At 40.7% G+C, this 20145-nt stretch overlaps 2 protein-coding genes and 1 long non-coding RNA gene across 3 annotated transcripts; 1 reads left to right on the top strand and 2 right to left on the bottom strand.

The window, feature by feature from the left end:
• Positions 1 to 2305: 2305 nt before the first annotated feature.
• On the bottom strand, positions 2306 to 2975 carry LOC119330635 (late embryogenesis abundant protein 6-like). The gene has a single exon (XM_037603754.1). It carries the CDS (start codon positions 2856 to 2858, stop codon positions 2511 to 2513), a length of 348 nt encoding a protein of 115 aa, XP_037459651.1. The 5' UTR covers positions 2859 to 2975; the 3' UTR covers positions 2306 to 2510.
• Positions 2976 to 6283: 3308 nt separating this feature from the next.
• Positions 6284 to 6875, bottom strand: LOC119330636 (late embryogenesis abundant protein 6-like). Its single transcript, XM_037603755.1, has one exon. The coding sequence runs from the start codon at positions 6817 to 6819 to the stop codon at positions 6475 to 6477; it is 345 nt and encodes a 114-aa protein (XP_037459652.1). The 5' UTR covers positions 6820 to 6875; the 3' UTR covers positions 6284 to 6474.
• Positions 6876 to 13042: 6167 nt separating this feature from the next.
• On the top strand, positions 13043 to 13697 carry LOC119332520. The gene is made up of 2 exons (XR_005160989.1): positions 13043 to 13393; positions 13478 to 13697. It is a non-coding gene; the product is annotated as an uncharacterized LOC119332520 (long non-coding RNA).
• Positions 13698 to 20145: the final 6448 nt, after the last annotated feature.

Raw genomic sequence — 20145 nt, forward strand, 5'->3', positions numbered from 1 at the left:
AGTGCGCCATCTCCGAACCTGTGAGATGGAATACACGGCCAGTGCGAGCCTCCTAAACTTCTGCGACGCCTTGATGGGGGACTACCATGGTGATGATGACGATAGTGTTTTGTCGTTCTACTACGAGCTGTCCGACTGTGTGAACACGGTGGACAAGGTCTCGGGCTACTGTTGGTTTGCTCTTCCTCAAATTCCGGGGGCGGAGGCGCTTGCCAAGGAAAACAAGGAACTGATGAAGCTGATGTATCTCAGCATGGCCTTGCTAGAACCATACGAATAGCACACAAGTGTTGATTCATGATATGTTTTTTCTGCCAGAAAAAAACATATTAATGTTGCAACATTAATTCTACACTAGTAGAAAACGGAGCTTTCAAACCGATTCGTAAGGGCCTTTAGTGCCGGTTCCATAACCGGCACTAAAGGGTGGGCACTAAAGCCCCCCATCTTTAGTACCGGTTCGGCACGAACCGGCGTTAAAGTGCCACCACATGGCATGAGCTCGCGCCCTGGAATGGGGGACCTTTAGTATCGGTTGGTGTTACCAACCGGTACTAAAGGTTTTTTTTTGAATTTTTTTTTGAAAATTTTGTTTGATTTTTTTTTGATTTTTTAATTTTTCTAAATCATTTAATGATTTAGTCTCTAATCACCTCTCTTAACTGTTCAAGTGTGGATCCCTCATTCCAAATCGCGTAACTTCCCAGCCGGTCACCCATCCTCTCACTCCCTCAGCCTGAGCACGCTTAACTTCGGAGTTCTATTCTTCCTACATTCCAAGTCTGCACTTGTTGTTTCCTGACAAATGTAAGCTGTCAATCCTATTAACTCTCAGCAGTTTAGCTTGAGTATTAAGTCACATGTTTCACCGTTTGAGTTTGAAACTATTATTCTAAAAAACAGTAATTATTTAGTAACACTAATATTTCTTGAATAAGTTTGACCATAGTTTGACCACAATTTGACCATAGTTTGACTAGATTTGACCAAAAAATAAAAAATTGAAATAATTATTTAGTAACACTAATATTTTTGAATAATTATGTAGTAACATAATACTTCTTGAATAAGTAGTTTGACCAGATTTAACCAATTTTTCTTAAAAAATCTAAAATTTGACCATATCTTTTTTTCCTTTTGAAATTTGAGGATTTTAAAAAATTGCAAACAAGCCGTAGGTCATCTCCATCGGATGCGGATTTTCGTGCTGAATTTTTTGATATATTATACGTTTTTTCCGACATCGTATGCAAAAGTGATAGCCGTTTTACATTTTCCTCTACACTTTTTGCAAAACATGTCCAAGTTTAAGTTTTCAAAATTTTCTAACTAATAGATGTAGTAATATAACTACCTCTCGAAGGATTTATTTTTTGAAGTTTTTATTATTTTCTTTTGATTTTTTTAAAACTGAAATGGCGATAGGGGGTAGAGTTTGAAAATTGCCCCTTTAGTATGGGTTCGTGGCATGAACCAGTACTATATGTTAGACCGTTAGTATCGATTTGTGTCACAAACCGGTATTTGACAGCTCTTTGTCGTCGTCTTGTGCGACAAAGCGCAGAGCTTCTGTTCGGCAGCTCCCGCGTTTCATTACGAGGTCTTCAGAACAAGCGCAACGAGTTTAGCTCCCTGCGTGCCAGTACGAGGTTTGCTCCCTGCGTGCCAGTACGAGGTCTTTAGAACAAGCGCAACAAGTTCATCTCCCCAGGTTCGGATCGAGGCGACGCCACTGTCAAATACAAGGAGAGCGCTCGAATCACCCACCGCTATCCTCCTGTCTCCCATACGACCACGAGGAAGAGCCACCACCACTGACATGGTGCCCGCCGGAGCTGCCTATGAGCTTTGTTTGTGCATCCATGACGGCGGTCTCCCATACGACCACGAGGGAGAGCCGCCACCACTGACATGGTGCCCGCCGGAGCCGCCTATGAGCTTTGTTTGTGCATCCATGGCGGCAGCTGTGTTGATGATAGGGGAAGAAGAAGGAAGGAAAAGAAAACCTAGTGATGTGTGCGCGAGCTGAATCCAGTGGTTTTTAGTAGAATGGGTTTGGTTCCTTAACAGGTCTCCGTTCCGTTTTTGGCTGGAAAGAAGACAGAAGAGCGCTAACAGAAGTTTTTCAGCGATGGTCAGTCAGTTCTGTTGTTGGGCTGATCGACTGACCCTAAAATTATGATCAGTTTTGTACTGTCTTCTTTTCTTTTCTTCTATTTCAATAATCGACTGACAAGAATCAAACGGCAGGACAAGTGAAGATACGGCTCTTAGATTCAGACACCTCGCGGGACACCGCGCAAAGGGGAAAAGCAACCAACAAGGTCGCACGCATCCATCTATGCACACATACAGAGTTCTCGTCTCAACACCAAGTGCAAAATTAAAAAGCACGCGTTGGTAAGTCATTACACAAACAGTACAAAGTAGAGGCTTATTAGCTATCGAGATCACATCACACAGACGCGACGCACGTGCCCATCTAGCCAGCGATCGAGCTGCCTAGCTGATCAGTAGTAGTGGCCACCGGCGGCGGGAGGAGGGTGGTACGCCCCGGCCACCGGCGGGGGCGCGGCCACGATGCCGACCCCGTGCTTGTGGTGGTGGCGGCCGCCGCCGCCGCCGTGCTTGTGGATGCGGTGCTCCATGGCCTCCTCCCGGTGGAGCGCCTTGTCCTGGTGCAGCTCCATCTTTGCCGCGGCCACCTTGGCCTTGCCGCGCTCGTGCGCCAGCTCCCGCTCCGCGTGCGACCTCGCCGTGGCCGCCTCCGCCTTCTCCGACGCCTTGGCCTGCGTGATCTTGGTCTTGGCCTTCACCGCGCTCACCCCGTCCTTCACCTTCTCCTTCGCCGCCTGCATCTTCCCCGAGCCTCTTGATTCTTCCCCGATCGAGCAGCTATTTCTTCCTCCTGCTGATTGATAGCCGATGGTACTCTGGATTGGTTTGCTGTGCTTGTTTGGAGCTTGTGATTGGAATTGGATGTGGACTGCCTGTGGGTGGGTGTATATATATGGGGCGCGACCGCTGCGCGTGGACGAATGGGTGCGGGACGCGTGGGAGGCGACGTGTTCGGCGTGCATGCGCGAGCGCGGGCGCTGCTGGCTGCATGCATGACTCATCCCTTCGGCTAGGGGTGAGGTGCCGGACGGACGAGATGCTTCTAGACGATGGAATACCACACGTACGTGAAGGAATCAATGCACATGCATGCATTGTGGGTCGAGGTAATCAATTGCGACCGCAAACACTCCGGCACGAGAGAGGCAGAAGCTGTGATCGAATTAGACAGCGATTGACGGCAAGAAAAAAAAAGCATGTTGTTCGTCCCTAATACTCTCTCCGTTCCAAAATAAACGTCTCAACTTTGTAGTAGCTTTAATACAAAAAATTATACTAAACTCAAGACACTTATTTTGAGACGGAGGAAGTATTTATTTGCCGGATTACTTTCTTGTTTTTTATTTTTTATAAATATTTATAAAATTAAAAAAATCATTAAAAATGCAAAGCATCTTAAACATAATAAAAATTACTTTATAGTCTTTAGGGCATCCAACAAACAGTGTGTATGATAGTTTGATGTCCAATACAAATTATGAACCGCACACATTAAAAAAACAATCTTAGGATGGTCCGATTGTGTAGTAAAAAAATTAATAGTGAATTATTATACGCATACCATCACTCCTCTAACTCTAATTAAATAATTTTAAGTAATTATTATGTATGCCAACTATACAATTCTCATGAAATGGTGGTATACAATTAAATTATAAAAAGAGTGCGGAAATCCAATTCGGCTCTCGGGTGCACATGCTCCTACACGTGGAAAATGATTTTTTCAAAAGTCAAAAAAATCCTAATTTTTTTATTTGCTCATAGTCACATCCAAATGCTACCTATAAATTTTTAGGTCAAAAAGTAAAGGAGTTTGGCTGGCACACAAATAACAAATTAAACACCAAATGTCACCCTCAAATGTTAGACCCAACTTTATTTATTCCACCGAGGAAACACTGCTACTCTGTTTCTCATAAAAATTGTCAAGCATGTTTGCGACACAAGAAGATCTAAAAAATATCAGATTCTTTTTTCTTGCTACTTGTTTGGTTTTCTAATCTTGAGCATAAAACCAATTCAGTTATACTACCTAGAGTGGTACAACGATGAGCTCCCAAAACGTCTAGCGTGAAATTAATATCAAATCAAATATTAACACTAGCTCTAATCATATAATTAATACACAAACAATATCTTACATAATTTTGTTATTGATGGTGTTCAGGACCGTGAATGGTATGGGTCAAGGTGCGTGCGTGCAGTGATTAGAATATTACATGGGATGAGGGATAATGTTTATGAGACTGGCATCATCAGATGATCAGAATATGACGAGGGATAATGCTTATGAGATTGACATCATCTAGATGAGTAGTGTGTGCGATTGAAAAGGTTTCACCAAGCACGTTATAAACTTCCATGGTCGGTATATATTGAAGGACGAAATTTATCCTCCACAATGCATTGTTCAAATGGTTCTTCTGGCTGGATTCTTCATGATGCAGTTCTGGTGGCGTGAGGATTTGACTTGGAGAAACTTTGGTGAGGATTTGACTATGAAAAGTTCAATTGTATAGAGGAGGTGCACATGCATGACTTTATGTTTTATTGTAACGCCACGGCTACAGCCACCGTTTCCTGGCTGTTACTCCTGGTGGGATCTAGACTGTCCCTACAAACGATCACTAGTCTTTTCTGCACAATTTGTCCTCACTCGTGCACACCCGAGACCAACTTCCCGATCAATCACCCCGTCAAATCGCTCTAAGCCAAGCACGCCTAATTTTGGAGTTGTTTTTCGATAGGGCTCCCAGATTTTTTTTCCTTATTGACATGAGTAGTCTATCATTTTTATTTATTCAGCCTCTTACATGTAGAGGATGTTCACATGTCTACAGGAGCGAATAATAGCGCTTCAAAAATCTCTTCGGCTCATTTGCGGACAAGAAGTGTCTCTTCGATTGACGTGGAAACATAGTCTCTCCTCAACCCAAATGAAAACGATGGGGTTATAATTTTATGATTTCTAATCTGATAGTATAGATATATAATTTAGAAAAGTAATTCAAAAAATCCCGCCAGTGAGGGATTGGACTGAACGCCATGAAGATGGTGACTGGAGGAGATGATGTTTGTGTTAATTGGATGGTACAGTGACCGAAGGAGAGGAGGTTTGTGTTGGGAGGTAGGGTGGTCTACATTGCAGGGAGATTGGCTAGAGGAAAAAAAAACAGGAGTAAGGTTGCCTATCGTGGATAGTGTCTTTTTTTTGCGGATAGTGGATAGTGTCATAAGTTAGTATCATGCAGATTACCTCCGTAATGCATCGTATTATAGATTAGTATCTTAGATAGCCTTGCTTATGCCAAGACATATGGTAGTACTTTATTTATTTCCATTATGATACTCCCATATGGTAGTACATTTTCCCCGCAAAAAAAAAAATATGGCAGTACATTATTTATTTCCATTATGATACTCCCATTAGTATCTTAGATGGCCTCAACCCCCCTTTTTTTATTTAATTCTATGTCTAGTTGGCACGCATAATAGTATTTATGATACTCCCATTATGTGTAGTATTAGAAGACCTTATTTATTAGTATCATGCAGGACATATAGCAGTATAGTATTGGCGTGGCCAAGTCTTAGTTAACTGAGATTTAACCGTAATCCTAAACCCTATACCCTGAAATTTTATCAAGTCTCGGTCAACTGACATAACATGCAAGAAAGAAAAAGGAAAATAATTTAAAAGGAAAACTTGCACGGATCTTATTGTAAGATCTCACAAATATAGCATCAATTGAGACACAATCAAGTTTTTATCGACTAAGATTTATCAAGACTGTATAGTATTTATTATGATATGATATCATGATAAGATATGAAACACTCTTTGGGAGCGTTTTGATTTAGATTTGTCAAAACTGTATAGTATTTATTATGATACTATATCATCATAAGATACGAAACACTCTTTGAGAGCAGCGTTTTGGCTTCAAAAAATTCCATTTTTTTTCTTGGTGAAAGATGTTTGAATGTGTGATGCCTGTAACAAATTTGGAGAACTTCGAACATTCGAGGAGCTCGTGACAAAAGAAAATTCTGGTCTGAGAGAAACATTTAAAAAACAACAGGATTTATCTTTTTTGTCGCGCGTTACTCAAATGTCCAAACATCATGAAATTTTGCACGAACCTTACCCACATGCACATCTTACTTGCAAAAGAAAATCAGATTTTTTTTATTTTTTCTATTTTAAATCACGTTACTGTTCGCCGGGCCTCAGCTGAGCCTGACACCGAGTTGCATTTCGGCGTGGGTATGTCAAACACAAACAGTACGAAGTAGTACATGCTTAGCTAGCGGGATCATATTGCACAGTCGGCGAATGTGCCCGTCTAGCTAGCGCTAGTAGTGGTGACGTGCAGCAGTAGAGTAGTACGCCCCTGCCCCGGGCGCCGGCGCGGGCGCGGCCACGATGCCGACGCCGTGCTTGTGGTGGTGGTGGCCGTGGCCGCCGTGCTTGTGGATGCGGTGCTCGATGGCCTCCTCCCGGTGTAGGACCTTGTCCTGGTGCAGCTCCATCTTGGCGGCGGCGACCTTGGCCTTGCCGCGCTCGTGCGCCAGCTCCCGCTCCGCGTGCGACCTCGCCGTGGCCGCCTCCGCCTTCTCCGACGCCTTGGCCTGCGCGATCTTGGTCTTGGCCTTCACCGCGCTCACCCCGTCCTTCACCTTCTCCTTCGCCGCCTGCATCTTCCCCGAGCCTCTTGATTCTTGGCTTGCTGTCGTGTTTCTATGATTGTTTAGATCTTGTGAGTGGAAATTGGAAGTGTCCTGCCTGCGCGTGTGTGTATTATATATGAGGGGTCACTATGCGTGGACGAATGGGTGCCGGACGCGTGGGTTGGCAGCGTGTGCAGCATGGATGACTAGTCCCTTGGCTAGAGGTGAGGTGCGGGACGGACGGATGTTTCTAGAGGAAGGAATATCACACATACGTGAGCAACTGGACCAATACCCGTGTTCGATTTGTTAGAGAGAATCGAGAGAGAGGAGCGAATGGAAAACAGATATATGAATGAACAGTTATTCTATTGATTGAAGATTGGGGTATTTATACCCAGTTTACAAGGCGGTTACAAAAGGAGGCAGTTGCCAAAAGTGGCACCGACATAGCAGTGATTAATAGTTAATTAACCTAATTAATTAATTCCTAACACTCCCCCTAATCAATGCTTGTCTTTGTGAATATACATCATCTTGATAGACTCCTCCTAGTATGTATTTGCCTTGAACGTTCATCATCTTCATTTTGAAAGTCTCCTCCAAAAACCCTGTGGGAAAAATATGAGGAGAATAGTGCAGATATGTTGCTAAAACTCCTTTAAACCCAGTGGGAAAAATAATAAGGAGAAAATGATGCAACATATAATGATTATTGTCTCTTGATAACTCATATGATAAAAACCTTTGAAGAAGGAGAAAAATCATCGATGAGTTTAGAGAACAATTAATATGTCTTGAGTACTTTCTTTAAAAACCCCGATAGGGAAAAAAGAAAGTATGACATGCCTCGTTAAAAACCGTTATGAGAAACTTTGAGAGAAAACTCATAAAGGAAAAGAGTGCGATTATATATGCCATCGAAAACTCCTTTAAAACCCAATGGAAAAAATATAAGGAGAAAATGATATGACATATATGAACACTTGTATCTATATTGTCTCATTAAAAACCTTTTATGAGAAACCATTAGGGAAAAACTCGTGAAGGGAAAAAGAGTACAATATATGTAATCTGATGTTTGTTAACAAGTTATACTTTGGGAGATTACTCCCCCTGAACTTTGCAAATCTGGAGGATGTCTCATATCAATTACATTGACATGATCATGACATTATGAATAATATGTCGGTTTTTCCAATATTTTGTTTGCAAACTATTTCATCACTTTTCTATAATTCATGAGGATAAGTGATCTCGAGCAATGTGCTTTGTGATATTGCTCTTCATATAACCTGTATGTATTGAGTAATACAAGTGGTAGCATCTTGATAAATCAAGTTATGTTACTCTGATGAATCTCAACCACATGGTTTTGAGTGTGGTTAATCATTCTGCTAAGCCAACCATATTTTCAATGCCTTTAGATAAAGTAATTATGTCAGAATGATAAGGGGAAGTAGCCATTAAATTCTATTTATATGAATTCCATAAGAAGGCTATTCCATCAAATTCAGTCATTGATATGGCTTTGTTGGGATCAAGTAAAGAGCCAATATCATGGTCAAATCTTGATTTTCCTGATGGAATTGTTCAAGATTTATTATGAACTTGAGATATAAGTTAATATTCCTCATATCGACCATATACGTTTTGTTGGTGTGATATATCCACATTGAACTTCTCAAATATGTTTTGGATATATGTAGACTGATATGTATTCTTGAGAGAATGCTCAAGTTGTAAACTTAAGCTAAATTTGGTTTAATCCAAATTTTCCGCCTTGAGATGATTTTGTATATGTTTAGGTCTTGTATAGGCATTGATGATGAAGTCATCGATATACACTAAGTGATATAAGGAAAACAAATTTTGGATTTCCTTATTAACACAGAAGTAATCATCATTCTCTGAGTAATCCCTTTGAAGAAGGAACTCATTTAGTCGGTAGTACCATATGATTTCCGACTATTTCAAGTCATAGAGTGACTTTGAAGTTTTACACAAAACATGCTACGATTTATCTTTGGATTCGGAATTTTAAGCCCTTCAGGAACTTTAAAATAGATATCCGAAATGAGTGATCCATATGAGTATGTAGTCACTGCATCCATTAACTGCATGGTATTATTTGTACTGCCTATGATATTTAGTATCGAAACATAATTCCACTAATACCAGAAGGGTATGTCACATCGTGATCGATGTCGGATCTCTGCGTGAACCCTTTTGCTACAAGCCTCGCTTTCTCACCACCTCATTGACTTTGTCTATGAATGAGAAGTTTTTAATATTCCATATGGAAGATACTTATGAGGAGTAGGTATTACTGCAGTAAATACCACTCATTTGTTGAGCGAGTGCTATCCTTCATTACTTGCTTCCTTTTTATGTGAACCAATATGAGTGCAAGAGGCACTCTACCATGGATTTAGGTTCTGGGCCCAAAAGGTTTTAGCAATTTGAGAAGAAATATATGTCGACAAATGTAGTCTTTAGTTTATATGATCCTGATGGAATCATTGAAGTTTGTGGATAAAATATGTACTCCTTTTTAACTCCTTGTGATTTCCTACAACAAATGGAGTCAAGGTGTTTCGATGTCCCGGCACCAAAACATTTGTGCACCTTTATGCCGGGCATTGGATGATGAGCATCCAGTGAGGTGTCTTTCAACTTGATGTTGAATTACATTTACTAGTTGAGGATGTGATTTCCTCTGTTTCCGTGGAAGCATATGAGAAGTTATATCTCGTATTGTCAGATTTTCTCCCCTCTTGCTCTCATTTGGGGAGAAGAGTGGTTTATCAGGTACCTCCACTCTTCTGACACTTTACTGCAGGAATATATAATTTAGTAACACCTTGTCATCAGTAAATGTATGTGGCAGATTTGCAATGTGTTGCAAATATATAATTCTCTAAACTTCTAGTTCAGATTCTTTGAGACGTGGATATAAGGATTGAATGTCAATAACATTTCTAATTTATTTTTTCGGCATTCTTTGTGGTACTTATCTCCCCCTAATGCCGAAAATATCCTTATTGCTGATGCAATCAGCGTACGGACTACGAATAATTTTGATTGACGGATAAATTATTATTCCTCACATAGATCCCCGATTTTCTGTGAGTGCCCATTAATGTATGCTGGAGTGGTGATATCGGTATGTAACCGAATTATCGCAGATGGGAAATACTTTGTTGATTTCCACGTAGTTACTACAAGGGGAAAGTAGTATGAAATGCAGTTGGTATGATTTAGATCATACTTATGGTGTGTAAGGCCGTATGTGTCCAGCAAGAGGCTGGTAAATTTACAATTCTTTAAGATTGGTCATGTAATTCATTTCACTATCTTTGATAAGAAATTTAGTTAAACCATTCTGGGTATGTACATAGCGTACAAAAATATAATCGGACATTGCTTGTGAAATGATTTCAATGACATTGTCCATTCGAATGGGTTTTTCGATCCTGTTTTCAGGAGAATTTGCTCCTACTTTGATAAGTTGAGCAATTTATTTAGTAAGATCATGCATGTTTGTGTGTGATAAGAGACACACTTGAAATCATTTTATAAATGTTCCTATGAGTACCATGAAGTATCTAAATAATTCCACATAATGGTTAACTAATCCACATATGTCTTCTTAATGTATTCAAGGAAGATTGAGTGGCTCATTTAGAATTTTAAGGTGAGAGTGCCTTAAAACTGATTTCCCCTATGGCACATCTAGTGCGCATAAAATCTGATGATTTGGGATATTTTGCAACTTGTTAAGTTGTGACCAACAGAATTGTCAATAATTTTCTAATCATCCCCGAACCAGGATGGATAAGTCTATCAAAATACACATTTAATTTATTAATATTTAGAAAATTATTTCGTACGCAACAATACTAAGTATGAATTTAACCATGCTATCAAATTTATTAAATATTGTATCCAAGTGATGGGATATTGAATATCCTACTACATGTAGTAGTACAAGTACAGGTTAATGCTATTTTTGGGAATAATTAGGAGATTACCTAAGGTCTCCGATATTATTGAGTGCAAATGAGTTCATCCTCCATTTTCTGCACTAGATTTTGGTCCTCCTTCTGATGAAGATTCTGAGAACAATTCTTTACCAGAATCTGGTTATTATTTGCAAATTTTCAAATTTATCCCATTGAACTTATTTGCCTTTTAATAAATTTGTGATGTGGTTCGACCATATGTTTGAGGGTTTGGTAATCATAGGTACAATATTTATATAACCACGCATCTGATAAACTTGAGAGTTGTCTTTTGATCATTTGAAAATGACCGATTCTTAAGAGATAATTCCGTCTTTGGTTGTCTATTAGCCTCCACTTTACTTCGAATTCCTCATAGTTCTATTTTGTGACAACTAACTTGCATACTATTCTCGATACTAGCATGAATTTTAAATTATGGTATAGCACCCATTGGGTGAATCTGATGATTTTAAGAAATTCCATGTTTCTTGATCATAAAAAAAAGGTAGTACCATCTTAAGAGGATGTAAAGTGCATTAAGGGCTTTTCAACTGGATCTGTATATAGGAAAATATTTGATCACGAGATCTCAACTTAAAGTTGATTAAAGTGACAGAATTGTGAGATGCAATAGACTTGATGTTTTGAAATCAAATGGGTGATCAATCATGATGTGCTCATGGCAGCATGTTTCTCTCAAGGGAAAAATTGTAGTGAATAAATATTCATCCATAATTACTTAGTTTGAGAACTAAGTGAAGTTGATGACATATAAAATGCAACATATATATACTTAGCTATCAAGAGAATAGCCATTGCAGAAGGTGGAGTTGTAGTGGCAATAGGCCACGGGTGGACACAATGACTGATGTCATGAATCATCTTAAAATAAATACTCCCACCTAATCTTGAATTTAGTGCATTTGGAAATGTCAGGCATGTGTTACATGAAAATACTCATGGCCAAGATGATCCTTGGTGAACCTGGGTGTATCCTTCAATACAATAGATGTGATGAAATCATTGCTAATGTTTTGGACTTCATTCTTGAGAAAATATGTGACTTCAGAGTCACTGCCAAAACACATAGACTTTTCATGTTTATCATTGGTTAGTCACTATAAAAGTATAACCACAATTTGATGTGGTTCTATCAATAGTGTTTGAGACACTCAACAATTTCTATAAATTGTGGTATCCATTTTAATGAATGGACGACACTATAATTAAAATAGTGACATAGGCTCCACTGCCATGTATTTTACCAATGTAATAGAAGGTAATTACTGGTATGTGCAAATATTTGCATAGTTGTCTATGACATATTAAAGCAAAATGAGGCTTGAATAAATGATATTTGTGGAAAATATTTGTCGTTTCAGCATGTAGTGTTCATGCATGAATACCTTTTATTATGAGAGTAAATATCTTTTTTTAGTGAACAACAACAATTGCTTCAGAGGAGCAATTTTTTTTATGATAGCTGATGCTATACACTCATATGTGTAGACCTTCATTTATATAGAATAACACTTTGAAGATAGTCACCGGATGCGGTGTAGATCTCGCAGTAATAGAAAAACATAGCCTGACTTTTGTCAGTAGATGTTCATAATTCTATTACCTTATGTTATGCAAAATGTATGAAATCACTTTGAAGGTAGTCATCTGTCAAAATGACATGATGTAGACCTTGCAGTAATAGTGGATAGTCTGCAAAATTTGCAGTAGATGCCAGTATTACCTTATGATATATTGAGGTAGTCACGTATAATATTAATATTTGGAAGATCACTTCGAAGGTAGTCATCTTATCAAAATGACAAGATGTAGACCTCACAGTACTGATGGATAATCTGCAAATTACGCAGTAGATGCCATCAATACCTTGTGATTCCAAAATATAATATGGTGTAGTCATATTAAGTATAATCCTTGTTTTGAATTTTCATCATGATTTGCAAGAGAAAAAAAATCAATTGCAAAACATAGTTGTTGCACTTATTGTAAAGAATAGCACTAGTATATTGGGGTCCATTGCAGATGTAATGATCGACCCATCCATCAACATAGCTCAATGCCTTGGGACTCAACCGATATGATATACTACGGTATTAACCAAAATCTAAAACAGTAAGCCTGATGACTTATGTTCATGTAGTATTAAGTCTGATGACTTGTTTGCCAATAAAAGAAACTAGAAGGGCTTAGTCTCAAATGGCCGAAGAGATAAGGTTTCCTATCGTCATCCTCAATGCATCTGGAATCAATCGATTTGTTCGGTATGCACATATAGCACCGGCACCGCCGCTGCGTACCAGTGTAACCGGGAGAAGGAGAGACCAGGGGTGGGCGGGTGGCGCCAGAGGGCTTGCTCGTCCAACGCCGCGCGCCAGAGGGCGCTGCCTGGCGTCGCTGCGTCCTCGGCCGCTGCGTCGACGTTGCTGTACCCTCCAGTACAGGCGGCGTGTCCTCGGGGTAACCAATGGCCGGCGCCTAGAACGGCGATCTCCACCGCGGCGGCACCGGTAGCACGACCAGCCGCGTCGAATGCTGCATCCGAGAGGTGGAGGACGCCGTCGTCGCCAAACGCCGAGGTACGCTCGCTGGGGCTTCTTCCCTTCTTTTCTCTTGTTCTTGATGCAGATTCTTCTATTCTTCTTGATTGAGAATTTCTTCAGAAGCATGTCCATTGATTACTGCTGTGGACGGGAATATGGCTAATCGAATCGGCGGCATTCTTCTCTTCTCCTGTGGCCATTTCTCAGCGGAGAGCAAAAGTGCTGATAACGTGTTAGAGAGAATCGAGAGAGAGGAGCGAATGGAAAACAGATATATGAATGAACAGTTATTCTATTGATTGAAGATTGGGGTATTTATACCCAGTTTACAAGGCGGTTACAAAAGGAGGCAGTTGCCAAAAGTGGCACCGACATAGCAGTGATTAATAGTTAATTAACCTAATTAATTAATTCCTAACACGATTCATTCTGGCCCAACTTTGAACCACGTTTGCGTCCAAATAGGCCACGCGGACGGGCCAGACGCGCGCCCTTGTCCTCTGAAACCACCCGTCAGGGACACAACATTTTTCCTCTTCCCCTGTCTCCTTTCGCCCTCCACCCCCGCCATCGCCGTGCTACCTGTGTTCCCTGCCACGTCGCCTTCCATCAAGGCCGTCCGGACCACGCCATGCCATAGCCAGCCCATGCCCGCGTTTTGGCAGAGCTTTTTGCCGGCGTTCGTGGTTCAGCGTTCGGACAACTTACGGCAGGCGATGCATTGCCGCAGGGCGCCCACCCACCAAGACCAACTTTGCTTTGCTTTCTACGAGGGGAGCTCGTTGTGCTCTTTCTGGCCGGGTCTCCACCCTGTCCACAAGGTGTTCGACTCTTTGCTCATAAGGTACCATGGATAGCGGGGATGAGTATTTCTTTCACAACTTCATCTATTCATCAGATGATTCATCCTGATGAAGAACTTGTGGTGGCTGCAATGATTGTCCATGACCACATTAGTAGGAAGTGGCCTCGGTTCAAGGGATCAATCTCCGGCCATGCTCCGGCCTTGAACCGGAATAGGGAGAGAGGCCACAGCCTTCTCTATGCCGATTACTTTAAGAATACCGCACTCTTCAAATCACATCAATTTCATAACCGATTCGGAATGAGGAGACATGTGTTCAATCGTATTCGGGAGGGAGTGGTAGGATATGCCCCATACTTTGAGTGCAAAGAGGACGCCCTTGGCAAGCTTGGCTTTTCTTCTTACCAGAAATGCATTGTGGCTATTCACATGCTTGCATATGAAATTCCTGGTGATCTTGCGGATGAGGATGTGCGTATGAGTGAGTCCACATGGCTCCTCTCAATGTATAGTTACTACAAGGCCGTGGTGGCATTGCTCGGCCCTGGGTACCTAAGAGAGCCAACTGCTGTTTATACAGAGAGGTTGTTGGCGGTCAATGCCGATAGGGGCTTTCTAGGCTTGCTTGATAGTATAGATTGTATGCACTGAAAATGGAAGAACTGTCAATTTGCTTGGTAGGGGCAATACAAGGGGCATGTGAAAGATGTCACTGTCATACTTGAAGCGGTGGCTTCACAAGATCTATGGATATGGCATTCTTTCGTCGACATGGCTGGTTCTGACAATGATCTCAATGTGCTTCAGCGTTCTCCAGTGTTTGCAAGGCTTGCAGAAGGCCCCTCCCCAAGGGTCAACTTTGAGATCAATGGACACCATTACAACAAAGGATATTACCTAGCTGATGGTATCTATCCTCCGTGGTCAACTCTTATGAAGATGATACCCAATCCGTAAGGACAGAAGCGACAGAGATTTGCCCAAATGCAAGAGAGTGCAAGAATGATGTGGAGCGTGTTTTTGATGTACTTCAATTTCAATGGGCTATCGCTCAAAACCCTGCATTGACATGGAGCACTCAGAAGCTTTGGGAGGCGATGACTGCTTGTGTGATCATGCACAAGATGATCGTGGAGGATGAGCGTGACGATAGCATCTACGACCTAGGCTTTGATTTTTAGGTGAAAATGTTGAGCCTGAGCACCTACCTCCTGCAACCTTAACACTGTTCAATTTCATCATCAAATGTGTGATTGACATGCTCATATGCAGCTCCAGGATGACTTCGTTGAGCATATGTAGGCTCACACTGACAATCCGTAGATCTATCTGTTTAATTTCTTTTCATGCAAACAAAATTCAATTGGGTTGTAAGACTATTTGACATTGTTTTTATTTCGATTGGCTTGTAAGACTATTTCGGATGTGGAACTATTTGCTATGTTTGATTTAAACTATTTTCTATGCTTAACTTTAGTGTAAATGGTCTCCGATGGACGAGATGTGGCCGAAATGCGGCCGCTCGTGGACGCACAGCTGGCGCATACAAAATTCGGGCGAACTCTGCCCCCATTATCACCCCTATCGCATCACTCCATATTGTGGTCGAATTAGCCAGCCACGGCAAGAGGAGAAAGTACACTTTTTGAAATCGTCTTCTTACTTCAGAAGAAAGTATACTTTTCGAAATTGTTATTCTTACTTGAGAGGCTAATGTGTGCTTTGCCGTGGCGATTTTTATTTATGGAAGTGTCTTGTTTTTTCATGTCTTGATTTGATTATTATTCGGGCAACTCACGTACGTTCACAAGCTTGAGCCATTTCCAAGTTTATAGCACACCAGAAGCTTGTCCGCAACGGCACCCTTGACGCACGCTTCAACTAATTGCATTCGCTTCTAGGTCCACACTCATCTACCGCATAACTCGGCTGCTGCAACTCTATGGAGCTTTGGGCATGCTGCTAACTAACATATTTATGAAGACTACTAACCAATGTACTGGCACATACACACACGATGCCACACGACACTCATAACTTGGCGTGACTAACTGGTGGTGCTGGTGCATCCACTGCTTCAGTTTCAACTACATGCATGAGTGAACTGACGCGACAAAATAAATATGACGCCTATACACAAGCGTAGAGACACTGTAAAAAAAAGTCTAGAAGCATTCCTAGAGTGAATAACAGGTGATCAGTAAGCGTAATCATGGAATTCAATCAGTGTGTAGCCTGGTTAGAAGCTCTCTTGCTCCAGTCTTCTGTTCGATAGAGCTCTTTCAAGCCATGTTAATTCAGTAGCTAGATAAGGGTTTCCAAGCTTTCATCTTTGAGCGTCACTAAAAATGCAATGGTTACCAAAAATAATACTCTGTCTCAGCTATCTATCTCTCCACGTGCATTCGGAGGCAACCATTATAAATGAAGTTCTCGCAAAAAAAATGATTATAGATGAAGGACTTTCCTTGCAAAAATGTTTCGACAAATTGACTATAAATATTTCCTGGAACCAATATGAAATTAGCAGGAGTAAAAAGTTTATATTCCACCATTGATCTAACTCGTTCTCTTCATTCTTGATTTTCATATAAACAACTATTTCTCATACATGAATTCTCAGGAACATGCAAAGAGTAACAGTATATATAGGACCACTAGTTGAGCATGCCCTTTGCATGTTTCAGGATCACCAAGGTTCAACACCTTCTGCTTTCACCAATTATCCTAGTAAGAACAAGACAAGAGATAAGATATGTAACTTGAGAATAGGAGACATCACGTAGTGTCGCTGATGACAAGTCATATGGTTGATACCAAAAGTTGAGATGTCCCCCTAACACTACAAGAAATATGTCAACTAGTGACCTTCTGTCAGTGACCCTGAAAGAATTGGTCATAGATCTATGATCATTTGAGATCAATTGGTCAAAAGCTGTTCGGGGGGCTCCAAACCCTAAACCATTGCGACCATTTTGGTCAAAAAAGTCGTAATTTCCTTACACGAAATGGTCATAAAGCAAACAACGCTAGTCCGCTGCCTTATTTCTAGTTGTTAACGACCAATATAGATGGTCATAGCCTTGTAAATTATGGTGGGTTGCGATGACTAGGCGCCATCTCATCAGTTTTGCCTATGTGTCATGTCCATGTGTCAATTTTTGCCCTAGGTTGTGGAGCAACCTATATTTATGTTATTCCAAAAATTCCCAAAAAATTCTCATAAATTTTTTGGATCATATCTTCATCAAATATGTCAAAAACCTTCCTTGCCTAGTTCAAAAATAGTTCAACAATATTCATTTTCCTATTCTGTTCAGAGCAGCACTTTGTGAAGGAAGTACCACTTTGGCATGTCCAAATAGTATCCCTTTTCGACAGTGCTTTCCTATGCCCAAATAACCATCCTCCACAAAATGCCAGCTCAATCCATTCATTATTTTGAGCCCAACTTCAACACTCGTATTTATGTCCAGTGTGGTACTTTGCAAAGCAAGTACCACCTAGGCTCCTCCTTTTGAGCTGAAAATTTGTGAAGACGGTCTTCTTAGTAATTGATCATCCTTAGCCGAAACTCACGCCCATTAGCCATGTACATTTCCCGTACCGCTAATCAAACACTTGGCTGCTAATTCATGTTTGAGCATCGATCGGTCTCCTTGTGAGAATCTTATATTGTAATTTTCTTCCTAGCACCTACCTGGGGAGTGACCAACCCACTAGACATGCCTAGACCGCCCATAACACATGGCAACGCCACAGTCACGCGGTGACCACGCGGCGGGCATGCGAGTTTACGCGCTCTAGAGTTGGGGCCCTCGGCCACCGCCCAAACCTCGACGTATCGCCACCAAACCATGTATTTATGATTAAATAGGTACTTATATAACTAGAAATGATTTTTTGAAAAAATAAACAGCAAACTATGAGGCAGCTGCAGTTCAAATTTGACACACTTCCAACTGAATCGGCGGAAATTTGTCTTTTTCACGGGAGGTGGATCAAAACTTTTTACACCCAGCCATTTTGTCAATTGTGAATTAAATATGTCCTAGTATTTTATAAAATTTATTTGGTCCAATTTTGCAACAATTATTTGGGAGGTCCTTCATAAAAAAAACTCCTTTTGGGCACTCGAAAACTGGAAAATGGTTTTTTCGTCCAAAGAAAATGAAAACTTCCTTAGGCAACATTGTTTGCCATTCCAATATGCACCCTTGTGCACAATATAAGATCATTTGAACAAACTATGCCATGAATGTGACCATATGATTGATCATTTGGCTTGAAAGCCACTGATCTCCACACGTGATAACTCGTTTCTAAGAACACTTTTTTAAAATAATTGCCGTATTACAAGTTTGTTATTTTTCCTGGGAACTTGGCCATATATAATGACACAATGCAAAGATTTCCCAATTTTTTGATTTTTTTTGAATTTTTTATGCCCGTTCAAAATGCGATCAAAACGGCGGGAATGACTGTTCCTAGCTAGTGGTTGAATCTTAGAATTTTTTTTGGTGTTTCTCTGATTAAATAGATACTTATGTACCTAGAAATGATTTTTGGAAAAAATAAATAGCAAACTACGAGGCAGCTGCAGTTCAAATTTGACCCGCTTCCAACTGAATCGACGGAAATTTGTCTTTTTCACGAGAGGTCGATCAAAACTTTTTACACCCAATCATTTGGTCAATTGTGCATCACATATGTCCTAGTATTTTGGAAAATTGATTTGGTACAATTTCGCAACAAATATATGGTAGGCCCTTCACAAAAAAACCTCTTTTCGGACACTCAAAAAATGGAAAATGAATTTTCCGTGCAAAGAAAATAAAAACTTCCTTAGGCAACATTATATTGAATTCCAAGATGCACCATTGTGCACAATATGAGATCATTTAAACAAACTATTCCATGAATGTGGCCATAAAATTGATCATCTCGCTTGAAAGCCATTGATCTCCACACATGATAGCTCGTTTCTGAGAACACTTTTTTAAAAGAATTGTCGTATTACAAGTTTATTATTTTTCCTGATAACTTGGTCATATATAATGACACAATGCAAAGGTTTTCCATTTTTTTGATTTGTTTTGAATTTTTTTATGCCCGTTTCAAAATGCGGTCAAAACGACGGGAATGACCGTTCCTAGCTAGTGGTCGAATCTTGGAATTTTTTTGGTATTTCTCTGATTAAATAGATACTTTTATACCTAGAAATGAATTTTGGAAAAAGTAAATAGCAAACTATGAGGCAGCCGCAGTTCAAATTTGACCCGTTTCGAGCTGAAACGACAGAAATTTGTCTTTTTCACCAGAGGTGGATCAAAACTTTTGACACCCAACCATTTGGTCAATTGTGCATTAAATATGACCTAGTATTTTAGAAAATTGATTTGGTCCAATTTTACAACAAATATTTGGTAGGTTCTTCATAAAAAAACCATTTTGCCACAAGAAAATGATTAAAAATATCTAGAAAGATAAAAAATGCATGCAAATCGGTGATCATCCATAAAAATGGGGTCTAACTTGAGTGAAAAATTTAGTTGTGCCGTTTTGCAAAATATTTTGATAGTTGCTTCACAAAATTCCCCTATTTTTAGTACTTAGAAACTTATTTAAATCACTGATTTTCCGAACCAATCAGGGCTCTTCCCATAGATCGATGACATGGCGTCTATCCAACCATCCATCCATCTCTCCATCCCACATCCATCAGTCCATCCATCTATCTACATAAAAAAGGAAACAAAAAAGTAAAAGAGATACCCCACGCACCCCCAACCCTAGATCAAACTCCTCCCTCCTCCCAATCTCCTCGCCGCCGCCGCCACCACCTCCTCCCCGTCCCCGGCCCCTCCCGATCCACCTCCTCCCCGTCCTCTCCCAACCACCGCCGACCTCGTCGTCCTCCTAACCCACCGACGCCGACCTCGTCCCTCCCCCCCCTACCCTAGCACCGCGCCCTCCCCACGAG

The sequence above is a fragment of the Triticum dicoccoides genome, chromosome 7A (genome assembly GCF_002162155.2).
Source record: "Triticum dicoccoides isolate Atlit2015 ecotype Zavitan chromosome 7A, WEW_v2.0, whole genome shotgun sequence".
Taxonomy (NCBI): Eukaryota; Viridiplantae; Streptophyta; class Magnoliopsida; order Poales; family Poaceae; genus Triticum; species Triticum dicoccoides.